This window comes from Miscanthus floridulus, chromosome 3 (genome assembly GCF_019320115.1).
Source record: "Miscanthus floridulus cultivar M001 chromosome 3, ASM1932011v1, whole genome shotgun sequence".
NCBI lineage: Eukaryota > Viridiplantae > Streptophyta > Magnoliopsida > Poales > Poaceae > Miscanthus > Miscanthus floridulus.
The window spans coordinates 140643089-140656038 of NC_089582.1; the positions used below are offsets into that span (position 1 = coordinate 140643089).

Sequence of the window (12950 nt, forward strand, 5' to 3'; positions counted from 1 at the left end):
ATCACCGAAATAAAATGGCTCCTACTATTTATACCTTTGCCTCGAGCCTTTTGTTTTTCTCTTTCTTCTTTTCCAAGTTCAAGCATTTGATCATCACCATGCCATCATCATCGTCATGATCTTCTCCATTGCTTCATCACTTGGAGTAGTGCTACCTATCTCATAATCACTTTGATAAACTAGGTTAGCACTTAGGGTTTCATCAATTAACCAAAATCAAACTAGAGCTTTCACATTAACAACATATGTTTGCAACATATGTGTATGAGCACTGCAACATATGCAACATCAAGATAAAAATACTTGCAACGTACGTTTAAAAATAACTGAAACATTTGGAACATGCACTGGCAATATACATGTATAGCAAGTGCAGCAGCTGAAACATTTGAAACATACACTTGCAACATACGTGTATAGTCATTGCAACATATGCAACATCAAGTCTACTTTTGCAACAGCTAGATAAAACATACATTTGCAGCATGTGGTCATCTACTTGCTGCCCCCAATGGACGCTCGTTGACGCAGAGCTTGATGCCGGCACGGAGCTCGATGCACGGCGTGGAGGTCGAACCTTGGCTGGGTGCAGCGCGAGTTGTAGCTGAGGTCGATGCACGACGCGCGACGCGCGACGCGAGGCACGAGACAGGGGTGGGGGGGGGGGCACGAGGCACGAGGCCACGGGCGTGTGAGGCATGGGGCCGCGGGCGTGTGAGGCACAAGGCGTAGGGCGCATGAGCCATTGAGGTGCGGGGGCAGGTGGGTCCGTCCCGTCCAGACGTTCGATAGAGAGAATTACCATAATTAATTTGGTACTCACTCCATTTCAAAGTCGTACAATATTATAATTTGGATTCATCAAACTTAAAAAAGTCTGGCTAAGGACCGAACGCTTGGTAAAGAGCATTACCATAATTAATTTGGTACTCCCTCCGTTTCGAAGTCATAGGGATTACTTGGAAAAGTCTGGCTAACCATTTGGGTTTATTTAAAGTTTGGCTACCAAGAGTGCAAGACAGACTTATTAGAAACAATGTTAACACGTCACCGCCGCGAGTGGCTACGCGGGTTTATTTCCTGTTACAAAATACAAGTGACCGCGCGAAGTATTAGCACGCATCAGAGTAGCGATGCATGCATCCTTGATGCATTGCAAGGAATGACGGAGGAGCACCTCAAGTCCAGCGCAACACGATCGAATACATGATGGTGAAGGAGAACAGCTAGCGCGAAGACATGACCCCCTCTGAAAACCTATGACGACGACGGTGACGAACCAACAGGGCACTGTCAAGTCTGTCATGCGCGCGCGACGGTGTCCTTGGCGCCGCCGTTGTTGTCCATCCAGATGATGCAGCGGAGGCACCTCCCCTGCTGGAGCAGGTCGAAGGCGCGGTTTATGTCGTGGAAGCCCACCTGGTGGGTGATGAACTCGTCCAGCTCCAGCTCCTGACGCAGAGGAAAAAACAGGACAGAATGATCGAATCAGTTACTCGGTCGGGAAGCGCACGAGGACTCGAGAGGAGGTGCAGCCGTGCAGGTGGTCGATATGATCACCTTGTCCAGGTACTTGTGCGCCAGCACGGGGATGTCGTCCTTGGGCTTGATCCCGCCGAGGAGCGCGCCGGTGACGGACCGCCCCCGCTTGATGTCCGACGACGATATGCTGACGGCCGCCGCGCCGGCGTCGGTGCCCAGGATGACCGTCTTCCCCCAGCCCTGCACGGTACCGTCATTGGGGTTAGCTGGTCACTAGTCAGTACTCGGCATCGTATCGCAATCGCAACCGATCCCGCGGCCACCTGCCAGACGACTTACGGGTACCGTACCTTCCGAGAGCTTTTGAAGGCTTCCGCCATGAGTGAAGTGGAGCCGACGCACTCGAAGCAGTAATCGGCGCCGCCGCCGGTCATCTCCGTGATCACCTGGGTTGGAGATCGTCAGATGGCTCGGTAAGGCACGACAAGGCAACCAAACCTAGGAGTACGACCTCAACGAATGGGCGGAAAATGACATGACATGATTGTCCGTCGCTAAGATAGTTTCGTTGGTACAGAACTACAGATACAGACCTCGCTGACAGTCTTCTTCCCCCCGGTCTCATTTGGATTCACGAAGTCGGTGATCCCCAGCCTCTTTGCTGCAATTAAAGGAATCGACAAAACAAACAACAGTTCGATGCAACAAAATCACGTTGGTTCTCGGAAGATCTGGAGATGCAAGAGTCGTTGTTAAAGTGAAGTACCGATATCCAGTTTGTCAGGATTCAGATCCACCCCAATGATTCTCTTGGCACCACGCATCTTGGCCCCTTGCGCTACCTGCATTCAGTGATTCAGTTCAGGAGTCGCCGTCACGATGATGTCCTGTTACTATCAAGAACAGGTAGGCTTTATGTGTGATAAGACATAAGGGGAGCATTGGCGTGTGTAGTCTTTGCAATTCAATAATGATCAGCAAGAAAAGGTAGTGATATCGTCGTAGTATCAGGGTTTGGTGTCATTACTGCTAAGCCGACGGTGCCGAGTCCGAAGACAGCAACAGTTGAACCGGCCTCCACTGCCGCAACCTTCCAAGCTGCACCAACACCTGCACGCGGCATCAGCGTCAGCGTCAGCGTGGTGGATCTACTCCAACTCCGATGTCCAGTGTCCAATGCTGTCGCGAGCTAGTAGCACCGTACCCGTGGCGACGCCGCAGCTGAGCAGGCACGCCTTCTCCGGCGGCAGCGCGGGGGCGGAGCCGACGGCGAGCTTTACGACGTGCCCGACGTCCACCACCGTGTACTCGGCGAAGCTGGAGACGCACAGGAAGGTGTGGACGGGCTCGCCCGTGGCGGCGAGCGAGAAGCGCGTGGTGCCGTCCCGCGGCATGAGGCCCGGGCGGTACGTCAGCACGGAGCAGATGTTGCTGCGGGCGGACCGGCAGTCGTCGCACTCGCCGCACTGCGGCAGGAACACCGGCACCACCGTGTCCCCCACGGCCACCTCCTGCACATGCTCCCCCACGCTCTCCACCACTCTGGACACGACAGTGGACACGAATCATGAATCAACACACCGCAAATGCCATGCCAATCGAATTGTGGCTATCTGGATGTAAAGCCTACCCTACTGCTTCGTGCCCCAGGATGGACGGATACATGGCCGGGAAATCCTGCAAAAAGGAACAAAAACAGTGTGCGTGACATACAAAACTGCAAAAATTTGTCGCTGGATCTCGATCCAACCCTACAGGTTGATTTCAGTACAACTGTGCACATATGGAAGTCCAGGACAGAATCTGATGCTTCTTAATTACTCAAACATGACAAAGTTTAATACTTCAAGGTTCAGATCATTCGACATTGGCATAGATGATACTGAACCTTAAAAGTTGATTTTCTTTTATCCTTTTTCCCCCCTCCAAAGAGCCGAGCGAAGCACAGAGCTACTACTACTCGGCTCCTAGCTAGCGCAAGATCAACATACGCGAATGCATCCGTACCTTCATGCGCCAGAAGGTGACGTCCGTGTGGCAGAGGGAGGTGCAGATGATCCTCACGCGGACCTCATGTGCCCGCGGCGGCGCCACCTCCACCTCCTCCATCTCCAGAGGCTGCCCCGGCGCCTTGCTCACCGCCGCTGCGCAACGATCACAGTTCAAAGGGCGCTGTCCATACAACTACAAGCAAGGAAGCAGGAGAGACGGAAGCGCGGGAAGGCAGGTGCACACGTACCTCTGCATCTGATGGGCTTCGCGACGCTCTGCTCCATCGCCGCGGCCTCCCGGTCAGACGAAGCCACAGCTCTCGGTCGCTCGCTCGCTCGAGGTGCGAGAGCGATGCGATGATGTCTTGTGACTGCTTCTTGTGAAGCTGTGGCAAACAGCAGGCGTGTCAAGTGGGGGTAAAGCAAAACGTATTTTTTACTCTTCTTCTCTAGTAAATGAAGGACGAAATTGGTTAGGTAGGGCCCAGTTTAGTTTCCCAAAAATTTTATAAAATTTTTCACATTCCCCGTCACATCGAATCTTTGGACACATGCATGAAGCATTAAATATAAATAAAAAATAAAACTAATTACACAGTTTAGACGAAATCTCCGAGACGAATCTTTTAAGCCTAATTAGACTATGATTGGACACTAATTGCCAAATAACAACGAAAACGCTACAATGGTCATTTTGCAAAATTTTTTGCATCTAAACAAGGCCTAGGTTTTGTCTGCTCAGCTAGGTTCAGAAATCTGGTGGCTCAACAGTAGCTGCGGGCTGCTACGGCGTCGAGCCCTCACCGGCCTGCCGACGATAGGTCACCGAGCTGTCATACATAACCGCCAAAGAAAGAGGGCACCGTGGAAACAGAAGATTGTCAAAGTTAGAGCATCTCCAACAGTTTTTCTAATAATTCTCTTCATTCTCGTAAGCCTGTCATATTGGAAGAGACAGTGCAGTTTCATTGCTCTATCAGCTCCCCAATAACGTTTCTTTTTTTTGGGGGGTGGGTGGGGGGTGGGGGGGGGGGGGGGGCAAAAAAAAACACTACACCTTCCCTTAAATAAAGGGGTACTTGCATCTCCCCCAATAAAGTGGGACCCACCCCTATCAATTGTCGGGGCCTCTCTCACGCATGTCCGCCGCGCTAGTGTCAATCGCCGACGAGGAGGCGCCGGAGCCTTTGCCGCAGCCGCCCGCGTCCGCGTCGCTTGCCACCCGAGCTGTTGCATCTCCCGCCCCCATGCCGCACTAGAGCCTGGAGCTGCCACGTCGTCATCTCCATGCCGCTCGCTGCACTGCCGCATCCCTCACTCCCTCACCGCATTGCCACATCCCTCAGCCACGCCGGGCTAGCACGCCGCCCGCCCGCCCACCAAGAAGCGGCTCCCGAGAGCGATGCGAAGGAAGGAACTGGGAGCTTCGATCTCGATCCACCGGAGAAAGAAAAACAAATAAAGGAAAGAGAGAAAAAAAGAAAATGAATTGGCAAACTTACATATGGGCTCCACGGGTCAGATCAAGTATTGGGGATGAGGCATTGGTGATCTGCTACCACATCTCCACTAATAATTAGAAAAATTGTATTGGGTAGCCCCACTAGCATTATATTGTGGGAGTTATAATGGGGATCTGATGGAGGTGCTCTTAGGGCCAAAAACGTAGGAATGCAATTGGTTGAGTGGCACGACATAGTAGCGAGCATTTTTTTCCTCTTATGAGATTGAAGAAGCTTCTAGCGATTTGGCCGGTAATGAAGCAATCAATAGCTAAAGTTTAATTTTGGTTGGGCAAGTTTTAAAACCCAACCAAGCAGGTCATATATCCAGACTCCAGAGTGGTAGGCATCAGATCTGGCGGTGGAGGATATGGATCTGACTCGTCGCCGGTATTCTGGCCACCAGCCATCTCGTAGAAGCAGTGCAAAGTTTGGAAAAGAATTTCAAGCAACTACAAACACCCATGTAAGTCAAGAAGTTGAGTTTAGATGGGCAGGTTCTACCGCAAGCGATTTAGCCATACTTCTTTCAAAATTTATGCTGTCATCACTTTTTTTTTACTTTTGTATAAGAATCATTTTTCTTATATATTTTTTACCTTGCAGGAAGAGATAAGTGACAAACAGTAATAGGCCAGCCCCCACATGTGCAAGGCACTTGCTATTCCTGCTATTCCTTTCTTTTGCTTGTGTTTTAGTCCTTGTTTTTACTCCAAATGCTTTATGGGTTTTAATTTTGCAAATTTATATATATGTTCTTTCAACATTTTTTTTAAACTTGGTTCAACAATATGTAAAGCCATAATTCAACATTTCAACACAACATTATGCGTGGAAATGTTCATTTTAAAACCTATTTCGTCGCCACTTAGTGCTTGTTTAGTTCCCAAAAACTTTCCAAAAAAATGCTACAGTAGCCATCACATCGATCTTGCGATACGTGCATCGAGCATTAAATGTAGACAAAAAAAACTAATTGCACAGTTTTGTTGAAAATTGCGAGACGAACGTTTTGAGCCTAATTAGTCCATGATTGAACAATAATTGCCAAATAAAAATGAAAATGCTACAGTAACCAAATTCCCAAAATTCCCGAACTAAACACAACCTTACATAGATACATAGAGTAGTAAATTGGAGTCACGACAACAAGTTCATTGTTCATAGAGCATGCATAACATGTGCTGGCTTCCATGACAGCGTAATCAACGCAAGGACGGACACGCGCATGGGACCTAATTTTTTATTATTTGACCTTTTTTAAGAAAATTTAGGTTTGGTCTATTAGGAGACTTAAACTCAATTTTAGATCCTGGGGTTTGGTATAATGAGTCCTGGCGCCGAGGTAACACGTCTCGGCGCCACAGATCTTGACGCCGAGATGTTTGACCATGTACTACAGGGAATCCTAGCTGGCGTTGACGTAGGCGAGCTCGGTGCCAGAATACATGGAGATCTCGACGCCACCCGCCGACCTGTTGGCTGCGGAAGACACGGCCGCGAGGCGGACTGCGGCGTGCGGCCGCTGCATGCGCCCCCTCTCTCGGGACGCGTGGCTGGGTTCGCAGGTAAGCTGTCCTCGCATTGTGAGTCTGTGACGGGCTGGCTTTCAGTTGTTCGGCGCCGCGCCGCGAGGCTGAGCGCGACGTGACGTGACGGAGCGGCGCGCGTTGTGGGTAATCTTTCGGCGCGGAGCACCACGTCCTGTACGACAAACTTGAATTTAGGTACCCATGCAATGGCACAAGTGGTGTTTCCACACTGATGCCTGCCCTCGTACCCCGCTGGCCCGCTGAGTGCACAAGGAAATTGCAATTGCAATTTTGCTTGCAAGCAGTAATGAGCCACGGTTCTTTTTCTAAAAGGTCACGTCGCGTGGGGCGGTGGGTCCTCCTCCCCAACGCGAGGTGAGTGCATTGCAGTGCGCGTAGTGCAGTGTTTACCGGGCTCCCGTCTCCGAGACGAGGCCTGCAGCGCACTGCGCGTCGTGGGCCTGGTTCTCACATGTCCCGTCAGATCCCGTCCGCAAAGCGTGAAAAGAAAGGAGGCGCCTTAGCGCAATTTAATCGACAGCAGCAGCAGGCGCCTCGAAAGCCCCTTGACTACTGCATCTACTCAGCATGTTAGGTTGGCGAGTTCGTATCGTTGCTGGTTTATGAAGAAGTACTGCTGGCTGGTTTGTGTGAGAGAAAAATACTGTTCCGACTGGAAATTTACGATCGTTTACGACAAACCACGGCCAAACGAACAGGCTGACTGCATCTACTCTACTGCATGATTTGACAACAGGGCTAGGTGTACATGATGCTACTGCTCAACAGCTGCTGAAAATGAAATGACCGATGCTGCAAAGGTGAAGGTGAAGTGAAGGGAGACTACTGTAGTGTGGTGTGTAGGAGCAGGCGTTGCCGATCAGACAGAGCAGCTACTACTACTACAGATAGTGAGTGATGAAGCAATGCTACTGCACATACAGATACAGTACCGTGCGAACCAATAATCGATCTGTTTACTCCGATCAGCCACACCCACACCACAGGACAGGATCGTGTCTGCCATCAAGAGGGACGCACGATCGATGACCAGCGAGTACTGCTCCGTTCAGTGTGGAAGGCATTACTGTCACCCCCCATATGAACCATTTTGGGACTCAAATCCGTTCAGTTTAGTCCGGTGTCGGAGAGAAGTATCCGCCTTTGGGACTCAAATCCATTGCCACTCAAAGTTGGGTTAAGAACGGTATACGAGGGATTTAGAAACGATTCCTTGCACCTCAAACCTAAACTTTTATTTTGACAAAACTCTGAAAAGGTACTTGTGAATTGTGATAGTCCTTGTAGCTAAGTATCAACGAAGGCAATGTGTCAGAACGAGCACAGCTTCTCTCTCTGAGCAGCATTACAGGGGTCCAGGGAACGTGCCATTTTCACGTTGCTCGTTCCAACGCTCAATCTACACAAAAAAAAAAAAAAAAACCATGTCATCGAACTGAGCAACAAGGATAGTTCAAGTCAGAATAGCTAGTTGGTAATGTCATACCTTAATTTCTGGTTTTTCATCAGCTGCTTCCTCAGCGACCTCGCTACTTTCTTCAGCAGCAGAGCTGTCCTCAGCTTCTGGCTTCTCAGAGGGTTCTTTCACCTCTGGAGTTTCACTCGTTTCTTTAACAGCAACAGTGGTCACATCAGCTGCTGGAGTTTCAGCACTTTTGTCAGGGACGACTTCAGCCGCAGTCCTGACAGCAGATTTCTCCTCAGATGGATTTTGTACTTGGACCTCTTGGGATGACAGTGAATATTCCTGCACGTAAGGTGGTTCAACAATGGCTGTGATCAAGGCAGATGAATTTCAGAAGGAACAACTAGCAATACTGAAATACAGAGATTAGTTGGGTTAAGGAATACATATGTCAAAATCCACACCCAAAAAAAAGGCATTCATCCTTCAAGATAACAACTCTCTAGAATCAATATAGCGGGATTCCAAGACAACAATCCCCAACACATCAGCATACAAATGTTTCAACAGACACATCAGAAACGTGAAACATGCTCCAAACTAAATTTCGTACTAAACGGAAATTAACTGAACTTAGCTTCAGTATAGAAGCAGAATCCATACCGCACATCATTCACCGTGTCTACAGCAACGGATTCATGCAGGCACATTAGCTTACTACTAAAAAATGCATACTCTGAGGTTCATCTTTTTTTTGAAAGGAGAATACTCTCTGCTTTCAACAAAGCAAATATTTGACACAATGCTGGGGACTCCAGCTTCCAAGACACAGCTAAAACGATACTAGGAATTACAGTTCGACAATCTCAGACCGCACAATGCTCTCCGGCTTGAAATTCAATCAGAGGTTCAGTTTCGCGTGCAAGTGGTACATAATTAAGAGTAACAGCTTTAGGTGAATGCTCCTGACAGAATCATACCACTAGTCACGGCTTCACAACATATGCTTACCATAGAGCTATGATTAGAGAAATTATGCCATGGGAGCTGTAGAGCCAGTACGCCATAAATGACGCACTGTTCAACTTACAACATTTTAGTTTCAAATAAAAACTTACCCACAACAACTCGAATCCTAATCAGCTAACTACAAAATCAACATCTCAACTTTGAAACTCCGATGGACAGCAACTGTGGATCCTTCCGTATCCAAGAATGAAGTACCCACCAAATATTCCACCAAAATTTCCGGGGGAAAAAAGGGCTACCACCCAAATTATACATGAATCCCAGTAGAAAACCTAACTCGAACTCATCCTACTACACACAGGTCCACGAGCAGCTCGTAGCTACGGGAGCGACAGGACATATCTCACGAGACGAGAGTGAAAGTTGGAGAATGAGAAGAGGATACGGCTTCCCTACCTCGGCGAGCGACGGAGCATTGTGAAAGCCCTGTGAAAGCTTCTGGAAGCCCGGCGGCTGGTGGGATGGTGGGAAGAAGAAACGACGCGAGTGTTGGGTGGGCGTCCTCGAGAATGTGTAGAGAGGACACGTGCTAACTGAAGTCTAGAAGAGGTACTGTACATTTTTTTCGGAGCAAAGTCTAGAAGAGGATACATGGTGCGCGACACAGTGATTTCGGCTGGGCTTAAAAAAATGGAGGACCAATACACTCCAGTGGCCATCGGGGTCTGAGTGTTGTGTACTCCCTCCTGCAATTACAGGACAGTATCATACTTTAGTAAATTATTTTAAAGTCATAAATATAAATAGTATTCACTATAAATTTAGTTAAATATGAACTATTTTTATTGGCACGTAGCTTATAGTTGTATTCTTTTCTGAATGAAGGGAGTACTTCTGTTTGAGTCGCTTTTTTGCTTAATTAATGCGAAGAGACTAGTGTCGGGACGTCTAGACGTGGTGTCCATATGGACGTCAATGTCTAATGTCCGTTCGTTTTCAATAATTATACCTACACGACACCTATGGATGCACCTTTGTGCTCTGCGCTTGATGTCTGCCTATGATGCAGCTTCGTGCTTCGCTTCGCCTTGCTTCGCGCCTACTGTCCGTCCGTGGATGCAACTTCGTGCTCCGCGTCTGTTGACACGCCTATGGATATAGCTTTGTGCTCCACGCCTGCTGCCGCTTCGCTTCGCTTCCCGCGCACATGCGGGGATCGCTGCGCCCGAGGGCACCACCTTCGCCTACGCCCTTGCCGCGCCTGCTCATGAAAAACTTGCAACATAAAACATTTGATGTATAAATACGTCCAAAACAGATAAAAATTGTGAAAGGTCCTAATATGGCTAGAGGGGGCTGAATAGCCTATTTAAAAATCTACAAATCAACAAGAGCAATTTGATTAGTATGACAAATAACGTAATGCAAACTTGCTCTAGCTCTACAAGGGTTGCAAGCCACCTATCCAACAATTCTAGTTGCAATAATTACTTAGGCACCCAAACTTGCTATGTAACTGCTCACTAAGAGCTCTCAATCTTGCTACTCTAAAGAGCTCAATTAGATGAATGTAAATAATAAAGCAAGCTCTCAATTCTAATTACACTAAAAAGCTTGTATCAACTAGTTTGCAAGAATATAAATAAGTGAGTAGGGTGATTATACCGCTGTGTAGGGGATGAATCAATCATAAGATGAAGATTAAGCCAATCACCGGGAGAATACAAATGACAAGAGACAACCGATTTTTCTCCCGAGGTGTGTCGACCAACACTTGGTGGTTCGGCGGCTAAGAGGTATTTCACAAACCTCGTCCACACGATTGGACACCGCAAGAACCTACCCACAAGTGAGATAACTCAATGACATGAGCAATTTACTAGAGTTACCTTTCGGTACTCTACCGGGGAAGGTACAACTCCCCTCACAATCACCGAAGGCGGCCACGAACAATCACCAACTCGTGCCGATCCTCCACCGCTGCACCAAGCCATCTAGGTGGTGGCAACCACCAAGAGTAACAAGCGAAATCCGCAGCGCAACACGAATACCAAGTGCATCTAGATGCAATCACTCAAGCAATGCACTTGGATTCTCTTCCAATCTCACAAAGATGATGGATCAATGATGGAGATGAGTGGAAGTGCTTTGGCTAAGCTCACAAGGTTGCTATGTCAATGAAAATATGCAAGAGAGTGAGCTTGAGCGACCATGGGGCTTAAATAGAAGCCCCTACGAAATAGAGCCATTGGGCTCCTCACTGAACTGAACACGGGCCGACCGGACGCTCCGGTCATATTGACCGGACGCTGGACCTCAGCGTCCGGTCATGCGATGTGTGCCACGTGTCTTCGGCTTCAAACACCGATCGCCCGATTTCAACGGTCAAGTAATGACCGGACGCGTCAGTTAGAAAGTGACTGGACGCTGGATCTCAGCATCCGGTCGTTTCCAGTAAGGTTCCAAACGCGACATTTTACGACCGGACGCGTCCGGTCACGCCTGACCGGACTCACCCAGCATCCGGTCACACAACGCCTCCTCTGTGCGTCTCACGTCAGCGTACATCAGCACTGACCGGACGCACCCTGCCAGCGTCCGGTCATAAAGTGACCAAGCGTCCGGTCATAAGACCGAAACGCGCACCCTCTGCTGCCACTGACCAGACGCACCGGTCCAACCGAGGCCAGCGTCCGGTCACTTGCAGTGACCTCCAACTTTTCTGTCTAGGGCGCCGGTGGCATCGTCGGACTGTCCGCACTCTACGGGCGGATACTCCACCGGTGGAGTTTCTTACCCTTGCACCTAAACTTCATCACCCTTGATCAAATGTGCCAACCACCAAGTGTATCACCTTGTACACATGTGTTAGCGTATTTTCACAAACATTTTCAAAGATGTTAGCACTCCACTAGATCATAAATGCATATGCAATGAGTTAGAGCATCTAGTGGCACTTTGATAACCGCATTTCAATACTAGTTTCACCCCTCTTAATAGTATAGCTATCTAACCTAAATGTGATCACACTCACTAAGTGTCTTGATCACCGAAATAAAATGGCTCCTACTATTTATACCTTTGCCTCGAGCCTTTTGTTTTTCTCTTTCTTCTTTTCCAAGTTCAAGCATTTGATCATCACCATGCCATCATCATCGTCATGATCTTCTCCATTGCTTCATCACTTGGAGTAGTGCTACCTATCTCATAATCACTTTGATAAACTAGGTTAGCACTTAGGGTTTCATCAATTAACCAAAACCAAACTAGAGCTTTCACATTAACAACATATGTTTGCAACATATGTGTATGAGCACTGCAACATATGCAACATCAAGATAAAAATACTTGCAACGTACGTTTAAAAATAACTGAAACATTTGGAACATGCACTGGCAATATACATGTATAGCAAGTGCAGCAGCTGAAACATTTGAAACATACACTTGCAACATACGTGTATAGTCATTGCAACATATGCAACATCAAGTCTACTTTTGCAACAGCTAGATAAAACATACATTTGCAGCATGTGGTCATCTACTTGCTGCCCCCAATGGACGCTCGTTGACGCAGAGCTTGATGCCGGCACGGAGCTCGATGCACGGCGTGGAGGTCGAACCTTGGCTGGGTGCAGCGCGAGTTGTAGCTGAGGTCGATGCACGACGCGCGACGCGCGACGCGAGGCACGAGACAGGGGTGGGGGGGGGGGCACGAGGCACGAGGCCACGGGCGTGTGAGGCATGGGGCCGCGGGCGTGTGAGGCACAAGGCGTAGGGCGCATGAGCCATTGAGGTGCGGGGGCAGGTGGGTCCGTCCCGTCCAGACGTTCGATAGAGAGAATTACCATAATTAATTTGGTACTCACTCCATTTCAAAGTCGTACAATATTATAATTTGGATTCATCAAACTTAAAAAAGTCTGGCTAAGGACCGAACGCTTGGTAAAGAGCATTACCATAATTAATTTGGTACTCCCTCCGTTTCGAAGTCATAGGGATTACTTGGAAAAGTCTGGCTAACCATTTGGGTTTATTTAAAGTTTGGC

General features: G+C 48.4%; 1 protein-coding gene and 1 long non-coding RNA gene across 3 annotated transcripts; both read right to left on the reverse strand.

Moving 5' to 3' along the window:
- Positions 1-1003: 1003 nt before the first annotated feature.
- LOC136547253 (alcohol dehydrogenase-like 2) lies at positions 1004-3878 on the reverse strand. Of its 2 annotated transcripts, none has more exons than XM_066539218.1 (10): positions 3722-3878; positions 3490-3626; positions 3113-3159; positions 2687-3024; positions 2510-2580; positions 2249-2324; positions 2076-2143; positions 1833-1928; positions 1561-1722; positions 1004-1452 (listed from the first exon to the last, which is right to left on the reverse strand). In XM_066539218.1, exons 1-10 carry the CDS (start codon positions 3756-3758, stop codon positions 1303-1305), a joined length of 1182 nt encoding a protein of 393 aa, XP_066395315.1. In that variant the 5' UTR covers positions 3759-3878; the 3' UTR covers positions 1004-1302. The 2 variants fall into 2 exon arrangements, with proteins under 2 accessions (XP_066395315.1, XP_066395314.1); XM_066539217.1 differs by having other exon boundaries at positions 2510-2592.
- Positions 3879-7554: 3676 nt separating this feature from the next.
- Positions 7555-9454, reverse strand: LOC136547254 (uncharacterized). Its single transcript, XR_010781522.1, has 3 exons — positions 9359-9454; positions 8015-8275; positions 7555-7927 (listed from the first exon to the last, which is right to left on the reverse strand). It is a non-coding gene; the product is annotated as an uncharacterized lncRNA (long non-coding RNA).
- Positions 9455-12950: the final 3496 nt, after the last annotated feature.